Source organism: Hylobates moloch, unplaced genomic scaffold, assembly GCF_009828535.3.
Source record: "Hylobates moloch isolate HMO894 unplaced genomic scaffold, HMol_V3 SCAFFOLD_1, whole genome shotgun sequence".
Taxonomy (NCBI): domain Eukaryota; kingdom Metazoa; phylum Chordata; class Mammalia; order Primates; family Hylobatidae; genus Hylobates; species Hylobates moloch.
Genome location: NW_026652276.1, coordinates 198,089,763 through 198,104,970, shown reverse-complemented (window position 1 = coordinate 198,104,970; position 15,208 = coordinate 198,089,763). Strand labels below are relative to the sequence as shown.

Here is a 15,208-nt window from a genome sequence, read left to right as displayed (position 1 = left end):
AGATAGACCTGGCCCCTGCCACCAAGAGCAGATATCCACAAGATAGACCTGGCCCCTGCCACCAAGAGCAGTGCTACTGGTGTGTGTACATGGAGTTCAAGCTCTTATGAGATACTTCCTTTAAGAGCCAGAGCTAGCTACGTATCCCATTAGGGCTTTGTACAAAGTAGGTACAAAGAAGGGTTTGCCAAAAGCATAAAAAGCCCTTGTGCACCTAAATGTTACCTGCCCACCTGACTATGCTCTTGGGGCCAGCAGGAAGATCCCCTGGGAAGGAGATGTGGCCGGGTGCTTTCCCCAAATGCTGCTTATTTTAACACTAGTGGGGAAAGACTTCAGATTCTCAATAAGGGGAAAAACAAGCTACATAAAGGACAGGCCCTTTGTTTTTAGGCACTGGAGTGAGATTTTAAATAGTGGTACTTTTCACTTCAGATAGAGGATTCAAGTTTATTTATTTTTCTTTTTTCTTTTTTTTTTTTTTTGCTTAAGTAAAGCCAGATGCTAAGCAAGATATGAATCATATGGAAAGCTTTTAAAGGTGGTGAGGACAAATGATCACTTTGGTTCAGATCACTAAAATACTCAAAGAATGCTCACACTGAAGCATCAGGAATGCAAACATGATAGAAAATTTAAAAGTACCCTTATGAGAAAACATTTTAAAAATGACAATGACAGTAAACTGGTCAAGTTCTACCACAGACTGTTGGGTCTGCAGCTTCTTATCAGGAGTTTTCTCACAAGAAGTTTTCAAACAGCAAAACCAAAATGATTCCTGGAACTACAGTGTTGAACACTATTCAGTAAGTAGTCTCTGAACCGGAACAACCTGCCATGGCACACACATTTTGCTTCATTCATGCTTCCAGGGATTCCTCTTGTGAGCTTTTTCTGTGCATTTGGCCTAGAAGGACAGTTTGGGCTTGACAATGATGGTCCTGTTGAACCCAACAGATTCCATTTTCCAAGCCTCTGCCTATAAGGGGTTCTCAGGGCCTGCTGAGATGTGTTCCATCAGCACAGAAACCATGATGTGGCATTCAGCAGACCCAGGTTCCCAGGAAACTCAAGGTAAATCCAAAGGTTTATTTGGGACATCAACAATTTTAGGGTTGGAAGACACAGGAGGATACAAATGACTGCTGCAATACACAAAAGTTTTATTTTTGACTTTCTTCTTCTTTTCTGAAGGCAAAATAAAATAGAACTGAACATCAGTGAATTTTGTACAACAAAAACAGCTTTTAATATGGAATACTCCATGAACATTTTAAAATCTCGGAATGGCTTCCCTTTTTCAAAGTCATGCTTTCTTGCGGTCCACAAGGAGTTGGCACGGAGGAGACGGTGGCAGCGGCGGGTGAGGTGAGTGGAGGACGGGGCTTCTCTCAGATCCGTGTTAGCTGGTGCCACAGACTGGATGGGAGGATGCTCTCCACTTTCTCCATGACAAAGTTTAAGGGGGCAAACAAAGTGCTGAGGAACTGCAAAGAAACCAGACAGACACAGAAGTCAGCAGAAACCTTGTTCAAGACTATAAAACAAACCTCTCCACCCACGCTTGCAGCTTAAGTCTCTGCATTACGAAAGTCTCAAAAGGCGACTGTTTCATCTTTATGTTTACAGGAAACATCAGCTGATGGTCAAACCTGCATTCCAGTCTTTGGCCCCAGCACTGTTAGATAAGGGGGAGAAGTGTCAGCTGACAGCCCCCTCACTCCCCTGACAGGTGGCCCACAGTCCTGAGGTCTTCCTGCTAGCCTTTAGCATCTGCCAGCTGCCATGCAGATGACTGATGTCGTCAAACAGGAATGACAGATTAGTGGCAAGTGGGCACAAGAGTTAAAAAATGGTGACAACTTAGACCAGCTGCTCATCTAGCTGGGTGTAGAGCTCACTTTAAATGGAAACGGCAATTTTACAGGTCAAGTGTGTTGCGTATGAATTTCTTTGCAATCTTACTGCCTCCCAAACACCAGCCTGGGCTCCTTTCTGAGCCACGTGTTTAGCAGCATGCCTGGGACCCTGGGAGAAGGTGGCAAACTGGCTATTCCATGGAGGAGAGATCCTTGTTAAGAGGGGCTGTTCCGATTGCACCTCTGGGAACTCTTTCATTTGGTTACTAAATTTCTTTCTGCTTTTCATGTAGAGAATAAAGCTCATTAGCTGTGTCTTTTAAGAAAGCCAAGTGCTTCACATGAGACACTTATTAAAATATTCTCAAATCCATTCTAATTCTGTTCTTGTGAAGAATCAGCTTCATTCGACACCCCATCCAGCATCCGGCAGAAGAGGTGCCCTATCCCAGTCAGGGAAGAGAGAGTTGTTGGGATGGTTTCATTGCCCTCTCTCTGCTCAGAACCCAGGTATTGTCTCACTGGGGTTCAACACCTGGTTCTTGTACTGTGGAGCCCTTTTTCCTAAGCCCTTGTCCATTACACAGCACCATCTGCACTACCAAGAATTTCTCATAGAAGTGTAGTGCAGCGTGTGTGTATATAATGCACTGGGGATCATAGTTCTGAAGTCAAGCAAATTTAGTATATTTAGTGAAGTTAAATCAGGCTCCTTTACTAGGTAAATGTTCTGTGGACTGTGGGTCTTCGCGAAGAGGTATGGTGGGCAAGTTTCCCAAATTTGCTGACCCAGAATCTGTCCTGTTGTTTTGTTTTGTTTTTGGACCAGTAGAACACACACTGGGAAGGCCTGCAACACATTATAGCCAGATCATCAAATGTGAGATCCATATAATGCAAAATCAAGACAGCATAAAATTTGGGATCCTTCTCCAATCTGTGTTTTACACCAATTAAATGTATTTATTTAGAAAGGCACTTAAGTGCTGGGTGAAATATAAAGGGGTGTAGGACAAAACCAAACTCCCACTGTCAGGAAGCTCAAAGCCCAGTGATGGAGGGGTCCACGAAGATGTGGACAGAGCAAACTAATACCCAGATAGGCTGTGATGGCAATCAGAATAGAGGCCCAAACAAAGCACTGGGATTGGAAAAGGGAGAGAATCCATTCTGTTGAAAGGAGCAGAAATACTCTTGAGAAAGAGGCAAGTGAAATGGACTCCAGTGGATGCTTGGAATATCAAAAGCAAGAGATGGAATAAGGATGGTAAAGGAAGAAATAGGAGCAGGGTGGGCCCTCCAGGCTCAATAAAACAGCCAGAAGAGAAACGGAAAAGCAACAGTATGACCAGAAGGTAGTAAATGGGTTCAGTTTAGCTAGGACAGTTAGAAGAAATAGAGTTCAAAAGTGGCTAGAAAGATACTGGGGAGGGCCCTGCGGGTCAGGTTGGATCTGCAGTTAAGAAACAGGCAGCCATGTCAGTGCTTGAGCAAAGAGGAGATGGTGCCATCCTCAAGCGGGTGCCAGGTACATGGCAATTTCTGATAATCTTCTGAAATTATCCTTTGTTGAGCGCACAGAACCACCCTACGGAATAGATGGCCTATCTTTTTCAGTTTAGAGCTGGACTGGGAGCACGCATGAATGCAGTTGGAAGGCATCATGGGAGACAATGGGCCTGGGAATGAGCAATTACTGCCTAATTACTCTGAAAGCATTTGTAAAATCCTAGTTATAAGAGGATAATATGGAGCAAGTCTACTGATTGCATTCACCCAACGTGATAGGAAATGCACACATAATATGTGTGCAAACATAACTATATATGTCTGCATATATGTATATCTACATACACAGACACATATATAATCAGAGACCACCAAGGCTCCACAAACCACAGCATCTGTCTATAATGCTCAACTCCATAAAGAGGAGCTAAAGTGTTACAGTGGTCTGAGATTCTGACAGGTGGTGGAAGATAGGGCTTAATAAACAAGGTGATATTGCTGGCAAAGTTATATCCTGAAGACTTGGCCAAAAGCAGATTTAGAACTGTTGAAGTTGTGGTTGAGTGGGGAAGGAACTGCTGAATATTGAGCCATTGCAGCCATGGAGCTGTTGCAACTGCTGAACATGAGCCAGCGCAGCTAGATAACAGGCATCGCTCAAAGTCTGTACTCTGGGCGATTCACACACACTAAAATTTGGGGACCTCGGGGAGCCTCACCTTGAGCTGCAGAATGAATGGAGATGTTACAATGTTGGCTTAAAATAAAGGCCTTTGTTTATTTGTTTGCTTTGTTTTGGGCACTAACCTGACTTGGATAAAAAGCACAAAAGTGAAGCCTCTGAAAATCAAGAGGAAAGCTTCACCCTGTTTGATGTCCATAAATGCTCCCTTTTCCCCATGCTGCACAGCAAAGTACAGTGGTCCCTCCTTTCCTGGATGACACCTGCCCTTCTCAACAAGGTTCCACAAGAATACGAAGCCCCAATGCTTCCAATGTATAGAATGATTTGCTTCTATCCCTCCTATCTAGAATGTTCCATCCTTGGGAGAATTCACAAAGACTCCCTTGAGCTTTTTCCTAGAGGGCCTAATTTACTCTCTCACGAGCCCCAGTTGAGATGTGCTCCCTTCATTACTAAGCCACCTTCCCCCACAGCATGCCTTCCATCCCATACCTGCAAGGAAGGGACAACGTCGTGAGGTTTCTGAAGCTGCTAAGCCCTTTCACTTCATAACCAAATAAAAGCTCCATCAGGAGATATTTTTTTAAAATGTCTGGAGGTGCAGACTTGCTTGGGATGCTCAGTTGTATTTCTGTGCATGTTTGAAAATTAGTCAATATTTTTTAGCTGGAGACCCAACCCATATACCAGGAGAAACAGCAGTTTTCACTTGACTTAGGGGGAAATTTACTGCTGAAAAGTTAAGTCTGAATGAGCAACACCAAGAAAACCTGGAACGGTCTATTTATCTCGATGTCTAAAACTGTCCAGAGGGCAGAGATACATGGTCATATCTTTAATCAAAATGCCCCAGGATTCAATGACTGTCTCATGGTGAGAAAAAGAAACTGAGCTAGTAAAAAAAAGAGAATGACATTTCAATTGTCTGATCTTCCTTTTCCTGAAACACCATCACTTAGAAGGTCACGGCTCCCAACAGGCTTCATTAACATTCAAAACGCCTCTGCTTATCTGAATAACTTCCAGGTGCCCTACTGCAATCAGACAATTGACATTTCACGGTAATCAATATCAGGCTTCAAAGAGGACGAGGCCTATAAGTGAACATGAGAGTCAGAAATCAAGAGGCTCAGTCTCGGAGAAGGAGAGAGACTAGAGAAGGAAAGACAGAGGGGTCAGAATCCTGACCTTCCCACATTCTGTGAGGAGGTGGGTTTGGAATGATAACGTATTTATATGTGCAAGCTTATCTTTGTAACTAAACATGCTAGGAAGAGTTAGTCCTAAATCACTGAGGTAGATTAGATTAGGGGGAAATGCCAGTGGAAGCTGCTTTTTCCACTGTTTCCCAGTGGTTCACGCTTCCCTGTGGGCTTCCTTATGGGCTGCACATCATGGTCACCATGTAAACACGCTGGGGAGTTCCCAAGCCAGCAGCTGGGGGTGGCAGTGCAATCTCTCTGCATCTCCTAAAGGTCATTGTCCCAGGGACATTATCTCAGCAAAGGGCTGAGAAAATCACTTTCACAAGCTGCAAATGGTTGTAGGCAGCCTCTAGGGCAGTTGCGATAACCTGTGGGGTGTGGGGTGTGGGGTGGGAGCTTCGGGAGGGGCCTGATGAAGCGACCAGGGTGAAGATGCAGAGAAGACTCTGGGGGCAGGTCGAGGAGGAGGCGGCGGGAGAAGGGGCTTGTCTCATTCAGGCCATCCATCTTCCTTCCCCACACAGTCTCTACAGACGTTTTGGAAACTGCTAGACCTTAATGAAGGGCAAGATAAATGTGATTCTCCAGATAGAGGTTGAAATGCAAACTTATCTAAAGTACATTTGAAAACTATGGGGAGCTGACCAAACTACCACATCTTGGTAGAGCAGAAAATATGAGGACCCTAAAGGCAGATTTATATTTTATTCAATCATTTGATGCTATACTCAAAACCAAAGCTTTGAAAACATGAAATGAGGCGAGTGGAGTCCTGTCCCGCATCCTTAATGAACACCCCTCTCCGATACTCTGGAAGCACAGCTGTACGGCCAGTCCTAGAGAACACCCAGGTGTATTCTAGTCACTATCCTTCCTCTGCATTCCCAATCCCCTTGCTGGTTAAAGCAGGCTCAGGCAATTATTCATTCCATTCAATACACTGGTTGTACATCCGCATCACCAGGGGAGTGCTTGACAACTGAGTTGCCCATGCTGACCCCAGACCAAGAAAGTTCGGGTTGTGGGGACAGGCCTCATAACTTTTAAGTTTTTCTATGATTCCAAGATACAGCCAGGGAAATCACTGATTCCTGAAAAGCTTCCACCTGAACAGCTCTGACGGCACACCATGCAGCTGCAAGTGGCTGCTTGAAGGTTCAGCTTTCCAAGCAGTGTCCCTGGAAGGAGACGGGAGAATGCCCTCAATCTCCATCCTCAGAATATGCTAGGGGCTTTGTGAAAAATACAGATTCCTCCTGCTAATACTCAAGATTTTGGATTTCTGGTGGTGCAGCCAGGTGAATACATAGACTGAAAGCTGGGAATCTCTACTGATTCAAAACTCCCACCAAGTGCTATTACAGTTAGTTTAATGAAGAATACTGGACTAATGACATATTTTTACAAATATGCTCTAAAAATGTTTAACAGAAAAACAGAAAACATAAAAGAGCAATAATTGTTTAATGTAAATATATTCTTATTTTAAATTTTACTAAGTCACATTCTACTCAGAGTTTTGGCAACTACTTTTACTCAGAGATTGGCTAGGAGTAGAAGAAAATAACAAGTAGTATAGGCCCATAAACTAAGGAACATCCAAGGCAGCAATATGGGTGATAATGGGTGTAGAAATCATGTCATGCACAGAAGACTTAAGGAAATGTAAGACATTCTACCTGGAGGAAAAAGCAGGTAGTTGGTTAGAGGTGGCCATGAGTGAGTGAGCTGTCCTAAGAATTTGCAAGAGGAAGGAGGGCTGTTTGGTGTACCCTCACTATAGAATAGGAATAAGTGGAAACCAAAGGGGGGCAGATTTTTACAGTACAAGGAAAAGTTCTGAGTCATCCAATAATCAAATGGGCTTTGATGTTTATAAATATGTGAGTGCCCCATCACTGAAAGTATTCAAGATGAGTCTAGGTGACCTCCACTCAGGGTTGCTGTTAAAGGCAATTTGCTTCAGGTCCCTTTCAACTCTAAGAGGCTGTGATTATAAGTATACAAGAAGAGAAAAAAAAATGCTAATCTGTATCTGATTTTTCCATTGATTCTTTCTGCAGAGACCACTACCATTTATTATTTATTTAATAATCATTTATTGAAAACCTACTATGGGCAAGGCACTGTGCAAAGCCTTGGGGATACAGAGATAAAGAAGTCACCATTCTGCTCTCAAGGAGCTCACATTCTAAATGGGACAGACAAGTTTTCAACAATTATAATACAGTACAATAAATGTGAGAATATACGTATTCATGGAATACTGCGGGATCATAAAGGACAGACACCTAACTCAGCTTAGAAGAACTTTAAAGAAAGCTGAGTACAAAAGAATGAAGAGGCATTAGTAGAGTGGATGAGCAGGGTGGTGACAGTGAAGGGCATTCCACGCACAGCAAACAGCACGTGCAAAGGCGCAGAGGTGTGTGAGAGCCCAGTGCCTCTGGGAATGGTGAGTGATCCACTATGGCTGAAGAGCAGTGACTGTGCAAGAGTTGGGAGAGCTCAGGCTGAGAGGTAAGCAAGGGCCAGATCATAAAGAGCCTTGGATGCCATGCTGAACAGCTGGGACTTGATCTGAAGTCAGTGGGAAACCACTAGAGAAATTTAAGCAGGAAAGTGACATGCTCAGATGTGCAATTCAGAAAGACCATTCTTGTGTCAGTATAAAAGAAAGACTGGTGGAGGATAAGACAGGAAGCAAGGGGACCAGTTAAGACTATGGCAGGAGTTCAGGCAAGAAATAACAAGGACCTAGACTAAGAGGGATGCTTTGGGAAAAGGAGGGAAAGAAGAGGTGAATCACATTTACTGAAGGCCTAGTTGCTTAGGAGGTTAGAACTGACAGACTGTGAAGGCTGAGACAGATGGGATGTGGGGAGTGAGAGAGGGAAGAGTTTGGAAGGGCTGCCGAGTTTCTGGCTTGAGCAATGGGGTGGATGGCGGAGGTCAGGAATACAGGAAGAGGAGCAGTTTTGGTGGTGGGGGAAGAAGAGTGATGAGTTCAGTTTTGAAAATGTTGAGATTGAGGTGCCGGAGGGATTTCCAGTTCATCTTCAACACACATGAAAATACTCTTGCAATTCCAGTCCCTGAACTCTGCCGAGCAGAAAATGTCATTCATCTGGAAAGGGATTAAATCAACCCAGCCAAGTTAGAAATCATCCTTTCTGATTGCACTCGCCTTGAAATCTGAATGGAGTTCCAGGGAAACAATTGATACTGTTTTCCTTGTTCCTTCTGTTTGAAACTTATCTGTGGCAAGATCAGTAAACTTATCCTCAACTGCATGTGTAGGTTGAAATGGTCAGTTTTCAACAAAGAAACAATGGTTCTTGGCTGTCAATGCAGATGGCTTTTCTTATTAAAGCTCCTCTCCCCAAGCTCCTTAAAGACTCTTAATGGATTTCCATATTTCTAAATGTCATTTCAGTTTACTTCTTAATAAGCCCTTTACACCCTCTGTTCATTCCTTAAACAAGACAAGGCTTTACAGCCATTAAAAAAATTATTTAAATCATCTTTGAAAATGTAAATCTCATCCTTCACTAAGGAAAGACCCACCATATCCAACGATTAGAAATAATGTCATTCAATTTATAGAAAACCGAGTCATTTCCCACACATTTTTCATTTGCTAGGATTTCCTAAATCATTCCATCCTTTTGGACCTCCTGCATTTTTTGGAAACTCCTGAGAATTTGTTGTGAAATGAGGCAAGGTGTGCAGTAACAACCTGCACTTTCTCATTTGACCCTTAACGCTTTGATTCCATTGATGATCATGAAAATTAAATGGTGAGCAATGATCTTTGCAGGCTCATGTCCATTTCTGCAAGGCAACCCCATTTCTTCTTACGCTGCTTCCCTTGGCTTTCCCCGTCCATTCCCCGAGGCCTCCCTCTAGGCAAACACTCACAGCTTTTGCGAAGACCCCCATAAGTTCCGGGAACTGATGTGTCAGGAGGGCCAGCATGGCTGTGAAGGAACATAATCCAGCAGTAAAGAGAATAAAGAAGGGAAGCTCCTTCTTTGGGTAAACTGAGACTTCATGGAAAGCTGTGGAGAAGACCAAAAGGGAAATATCAGGGCTAGAGTAAAATGCATTCTCAGGGAAGGTCTATATGGCAGCACTGACTCCAGAGCTTGGGAAAGAGTTGGAAGCCTATTGGAAATGAAAAAATAGCACACCTGACCAACCATACCCAACATCTGACCCAGCCTTTGGAGGCCCATCTGCCGGTCGCGAGTCTCCGTCCAGTCTTCAGCACTCTAGGTTGAGGCAGGAGGGGGCTAATTTGGGGGTGTCACGCCTTCATGGGAGGGAAGAGGAGCACCGCCTATGCCTAATGTATAGTATTTTTTTTCTCAAAAGCAAACACAGCTAAAACAATGAAACTTTACTCAAATTACAAAACACGTGTTCATTGTACAAAACCTGGAAAATCCAAAATCGAGCATACAGGGAAAAAATGCGTCCCGTCTATATTTTTTCCTTCCTGTATTTTAAAAATCATTATAACGAGATGATACTAGTTTCTCCTGTATTTTTTCCTGGCACCCTCTAAGTATGTCAGTGGGGGGTGCCACCCTCATAGAGAGATATCCAGCGAGGACCTCACATGTAGGTCTATTCAAACTGCAAGGAGGGAAGGTCAAGGCTGCTAGGGTTATCTGGCACAATTGTACGAGACTCTTGATGACGAATACACTTCCAACAATCATCAAAAAACAAGAAAAGCTGGTGCTCTTTAGAGTGCCCTCTATAATTTTTATATTATATTTCAAACACTGGGTTTGGGAAAACCAAAAAGCTGTGGTACAAAGGTCAAGAGAATCGCCTCCTCTGTGCTCATGATGAGGCTGCCTGAGAGACTGCCCGGATCCATGGGGCTGGCCTGCAGGAGGAGAAAGAGCCACGTGCTGGGGGTGCTGGGGGTGCTGGGGGAGTGGCTGTGAAACTGCACGTGAGAAACAGCCCACTCTAAACAACAGGACCAGATGGCTCCATGGTCCTCAGGGAATACAAGATCTAGAGGCCTTTTCTCTACCATTCAGCTCCTGTTCCTCAGAGTCCTCAACAGTAATCCACAAAGTTGAATACTGAGGGTGGAGGGGATCCAGGAGGAACTCCATGCAGACAAATATGCATACTACATCCAGGTAGGTCAACCTGCTGGGATTCAAACACACGGAGCAAGTGTGCTCAGGGCCTCGTGTGGCTATAATTATACTTTTAATGTGCAAATTATGGGTAGCACTTAAAACAACCTACCTTCTTCATATCCTCACCCTCAACATCCAACCAAAAAAGATTCTGGAGGGAGACCAGACTTGGAGCACTGCATTCAATTAATGTGAGCCATAATTTTCTATTTCGGGCTTATAAAGATTATCCCTATAAGGTTTCTCTTAAGAACTGTAATCTTGTTCTAATAACTAATCTATCCCCATGGAAACTTAATTGGACTCGATTAAAACATTGAAAAACATTGTACTTTTCAGAAAACTGCCTTTCTTACCAGAAAACCAAAACTTAACAAGGATCTCCCTGAAGGGGGAGTCAAAAGGTAAACTATGGGCCCACGGTGAGGATTTCTGAAATCAAATCTAATGTGTGAGGCACCAGACTCTTTTCACAATCAAACTCGAACGGTGAGAAACACATCACGGGGATCTCCCAGTTCCCTGAGTAACAAATCTCGCACTGGGTCTGGCCAGCAAGGAGGCAAGTGAGCACCTCCTGCTACCTCAATCTGATGACAGCTATTGAGTTCTGCACCCAGATCCCACCATGCTGGAGATTCATGACTGGCTTGATGATGCTGGTGTTTGGAAATTTACTATGCACCCAGGGCTTTAAGGTTACACTGTTTCTCTGGGGAAAGTACTTATATGTTACAGCTATAAGATATTGATACAACTGGGGCTGGTGAAGGGGCACAGATGGCAGGAGAGAGGACAGAGAAGGGAGAAGAGCTAAAATTTGGAGCTTACTGTCTGAGGGAGAAAAATATATACTAAGTCAGGGCCACATGAAGAGTCTGACATGATCCTTGTACATAGTATGATTTGATAATAACCATTTAGCCTGAATTGTCAAAACAATGTTGTATTACAGCAAAGCAAAATAATATTTTCCACATGTGGTACGGGTCATTAGACTGCTAGCAGTGTAAGGTAGTCGAGGGCAGGGTTTTCTTTTGTGTGCTTTCATACAGTGCTGAGACTACACGTGTGCTCTGCACACGGTACTCCGAGCCACTACATGCAACCCACGAGGTGCTCACGGGAAATCCCTCTGGCCAGAGCACAGCCTCACCACAGAGCACACTGCCCTGCCCCACAACTCCACATCTGGCCATGATGCCAGCTTCCTGGTGCTGGCCTCCCACCCATGACTCATGCGCAGCTCCCTCGCAGTCAGCAGCTCCTCTTCAAACTCCGGTCTGTGCAGACCACATCTGTCCAGCTGAAGAGCCCAGGCAGAACCCTCACAATGGACCAGCCCCGCAGATACCAGCCCAAACCAGGGGTCTCTGTGCTCAGGCCAATCAGTACATAGGGTTTCTTCAGCTACATTTCAATCCTTTGGCATCTTTCCCTTTGATAAATTTGGAGAGACTTGGAGGAACAGGAAGCCAAACCCACTCACATAATTCACTTTAATACATATGCTATCAAACAAGGACAGGGGTTTGGAGAAAAGTAATAAAAGACAAGGAACATTCTAAACATTGATATTCCCACCTCTTCCAATCCCCACCTTTCACCACACAGCCTCACTGGCTGAAAGGTGAGACTTACACGGAAGCAGCTCTCGGTCTGCTGTCTCTGTACAGATTGGGTAAGGATAAAATAGGTGCCCCTTTTCCAACGGATAAGGGATCATCCGAAAAGCTGAAAAGGAGAAAAAATACGTCAGAGATGTCCAATGTTTGTGTTATAACTTCCCAACTGCAAAAAGGGGCGTTTGAGCATTTTTATAACAGGGAACGCTTCTACAAAGGAGGCAAGGCTTACCCCACCAAGCTATGTGCCAGATGAAATGTCAGAGATAAATTATGATGTATTACTCACACATTCATCTCACACTATATATTCTGGGCAAACCTCACAAAACTGGGTGGAGACAGAGGTGCAGAGGGGTTGGGAAGCCATCAGTATCAATGCCCAGGGTTTCATCATCTACTAAATATTATTAAAATGTTATGGGCACTAATTCAATATAGTTAAACAAATAGTAATCATGCAAACGTGGATTAAAATGCTTCCCCAAGAAGCAAATGTGGATCGACTTGTTGGAGTTTGTATAGATGTACAAATATGAAAGGCATTCTACCAAGTTGATTTAAAAAATACTGTTTAAGTGGATTTGAATTCCAATCAAGATGAATAAAAACAAAAATCTAAAAATGTATAACTCGGGAGGCGTTTCTAAACTTTATTAAAAGTTTAAATCTTAAATATCATGTGGGAAAATTGATCTGGAGAGATTATCTGTATTTTGATGACGTTAGGCCACCTAAATTCTGCTTTTTTAGCATCAGATGACATTAGGGCTCACACTGAATTATGGCTTTCCAATCAATCCATCCTTTCCCATGATCAAGTGTGTTACTCTCTCTGTTACAATGTCATCGGCATGTTAGCCTCGCTGTTCCTATGAACAGTACTCATGGAGGTAATTTTTCTTCAACAGATGTCCTCTTACTACAGCTTGCTGTAGATATAAAATATAAAAGCTCTACCCTACTCTGGGAATGTCAGATAACAATCCTTGCCTTCATGTATGTTAGTGAGGGATGGTGGCAACATGCAGCAATATTTTTAGTTTTAAATGATACATTTCAAGGACTCATAGCTACATCCTCAGCTGTGTAACTACCAGAGCCTTCTCAAAATGCTGTCAATGTACATATTTATCTTTTGCATACTTATTTCAAACAGGAATCAGAAACAAAGAATGTTCTCCCTCACAAGAAATGACAAGGTTCCATTGTAACCAGCATCAGTGCACATATGGTATTTATTCTGGTGTCTGAATATTATTTAAAAGTAAAAACATTATGTATGTGATTCCAGCATTTGGAATGCAGTCAATCTACACCGCAGTGGTATCACTCTGAGGTTACAGCACATTGCCACAGAGAATATAAATCACTATAAATGTGGGATTAGAGCAGAGCCAGTTTGCTGGCAGTTTGCTGAGGTAAAAATGTTATCAATTTTCCTCTCATAACAGAAACCTCTTAAACAGAGATTAAAACATTAAAAACACCCCAGACTTTAACTCTGCTTAAAATGAAAGGCTCACCCTAGTTCAATCAGACCTTTTCTTGCACGCAAACAAAGATGACTTTTGCCCGCTAGAACAAGCAAGAGAGGAGTTCCTTGCACAGGTTGTTAACACACAAAGATCATTCCAAGGAACCAACATCTCTCTCATTAGAACCAGACTTTCAAGAGAACAAAACGCCCCCCACAAAAACAAACAAAAACAAAAATAAGCCTTTTAGTGCCTTTATAAGATACACTAAAATCTCTTCTGGGAAGCACTGAATTTAAACTTAAACTACATTATGGCAGGATTTTAATGCCATTTCCCATAAATGATGGCTGCTACAAAAGCATCTGAAAAATGTGGAAAAACCTACGTGGGAAGTTTTTTTTGTTTTGTTTTGTTTTTTTCAAATCCAGATTCTCCATGTGCAAAGGGCTGCTGGGTTGCTGTAATTAGGTATCTGTTCAAGTTCATATGATATAAATAAACCCTCAGTTTTCAAAGTGGCTATAAATTTGAATGCTAAATTTTATTCAAAATTGAAGTCAGTTTGCACTTCAGGGAGTAATTTTTTAAATGAAATACACGAGTGCAAGATCTTGAGAGTGTTCAACCATAGAAATCTAATGGTTGGTTGGTGTCTTTTCAGTCAAATGCTACATGTTTTTCACTCCAATATTTGGCATGCATACAGAATTTTGTGCGACAAGTTGGCCTTTTCCTTTTTCTAATTGGTTCTGGTCTTTTTTGGGGAGGTTAGAGACACAATACAACTTTAAAAACAGTGCATGTGTACACACAGCCACCCACCCACTCACACCCTCTTCCCGGATTGCCCTCCACCCCCATGATTATATAGATGCTTATGGTGCTCTTAAAACCTCTCTCATGTCAGTTGCCATTTGCATTGAGCTCATAAAATAATATTAAGGCTTTTGGCTTCACTAAACAAAAGCAAATACAATTTCTGCTTGCAATTCTATCCTTTACCCACCCTGCAGTGCAGGGCCCAGTCAAGTGTGAGATAAGCAGGGGAGGTCCGGAGAGAGGCCGGGAGAGGCACTGCACAAGCCTTGCCAGCGTCACCTCCCACCTCCTGGTCCCTTTCACTGCTAAGACATGCAACTGCTCCATGACAGTCTTGTGCCTTTTGCCAAATGTCCAGAAATTTTGCGAATCTAAGTATTAAAAACACGTTGATTTGGTGGTGCTAATAAGAATAGAAAAAGGTCATTTGAACAGATCTATTTTATGAATGAATACAGACCTAAAAATCCTTAAGAAGACACAAATTTCAGAGGAATTAAAAATACACATGTATTGGGTTAAAAACAAAACAAAAAAGTTAGGCCACTCAGAGTGAATACATGGTATATAAATGATATTTCTGCACTTTCTTCTGTGTGCCATCCCTTCCCCTACCTTGATTTTGGTTGTGCATTTGCTTAAGGGTCAAAATGAAACTGAGGATTAGTGAAAGAACAGATCATGCCTTCACAATCAAGTCTGCGGCACAATGCTGCCCTCTTCTATCCCTGACCAGACACATTTTCTAGGTTCCAAGTCTATCAGTGCTGTTTCCATCAGAGATTCTCAATTGATACTGGGGGGAAAAATAAACAGAACCAAAGAAATGACAAAAGGATGGATACATGAACAAGTTA

General features: G+C 42.9%; 1 protein-coding gene across 11 annotated transcripts in view; it reads right to left on the bottom strand.

Annotated features, from left to right (window-relative positions):
- Positions 1–1,141: 1,141 nt before the first annotated feature.
- Positions 1,142–15,208, bottom strand: part of ST7 (suppression of tumorigenicity 7) — a 278,014-nt gene continuing 263,947 nt past the window's right edge. For 9 of the 11 annotated variants that reach the window (XM_032761526.2, XM_032761527.2, XM_032761533.2 and 6 more), the window contains 3 exons: positions 12,068–12,160; positions 9,180–9,319; positions 1,142–1,487 (listed from right to left, as the gene is read on the bottom strand). In XM_032761526.2, coding sequence (XP_032617417.1) covers positions 1,392–1,487; positions 9,180–9,319; positions 12,068–12,160 — 329 coding nt within the window. In that variant the 3' untranslated portion in view covers positions 1,142–1,391. The other 2 variants (XM_032761540.2, XM_032761542.2) reach the window with 1 other exon arrangement.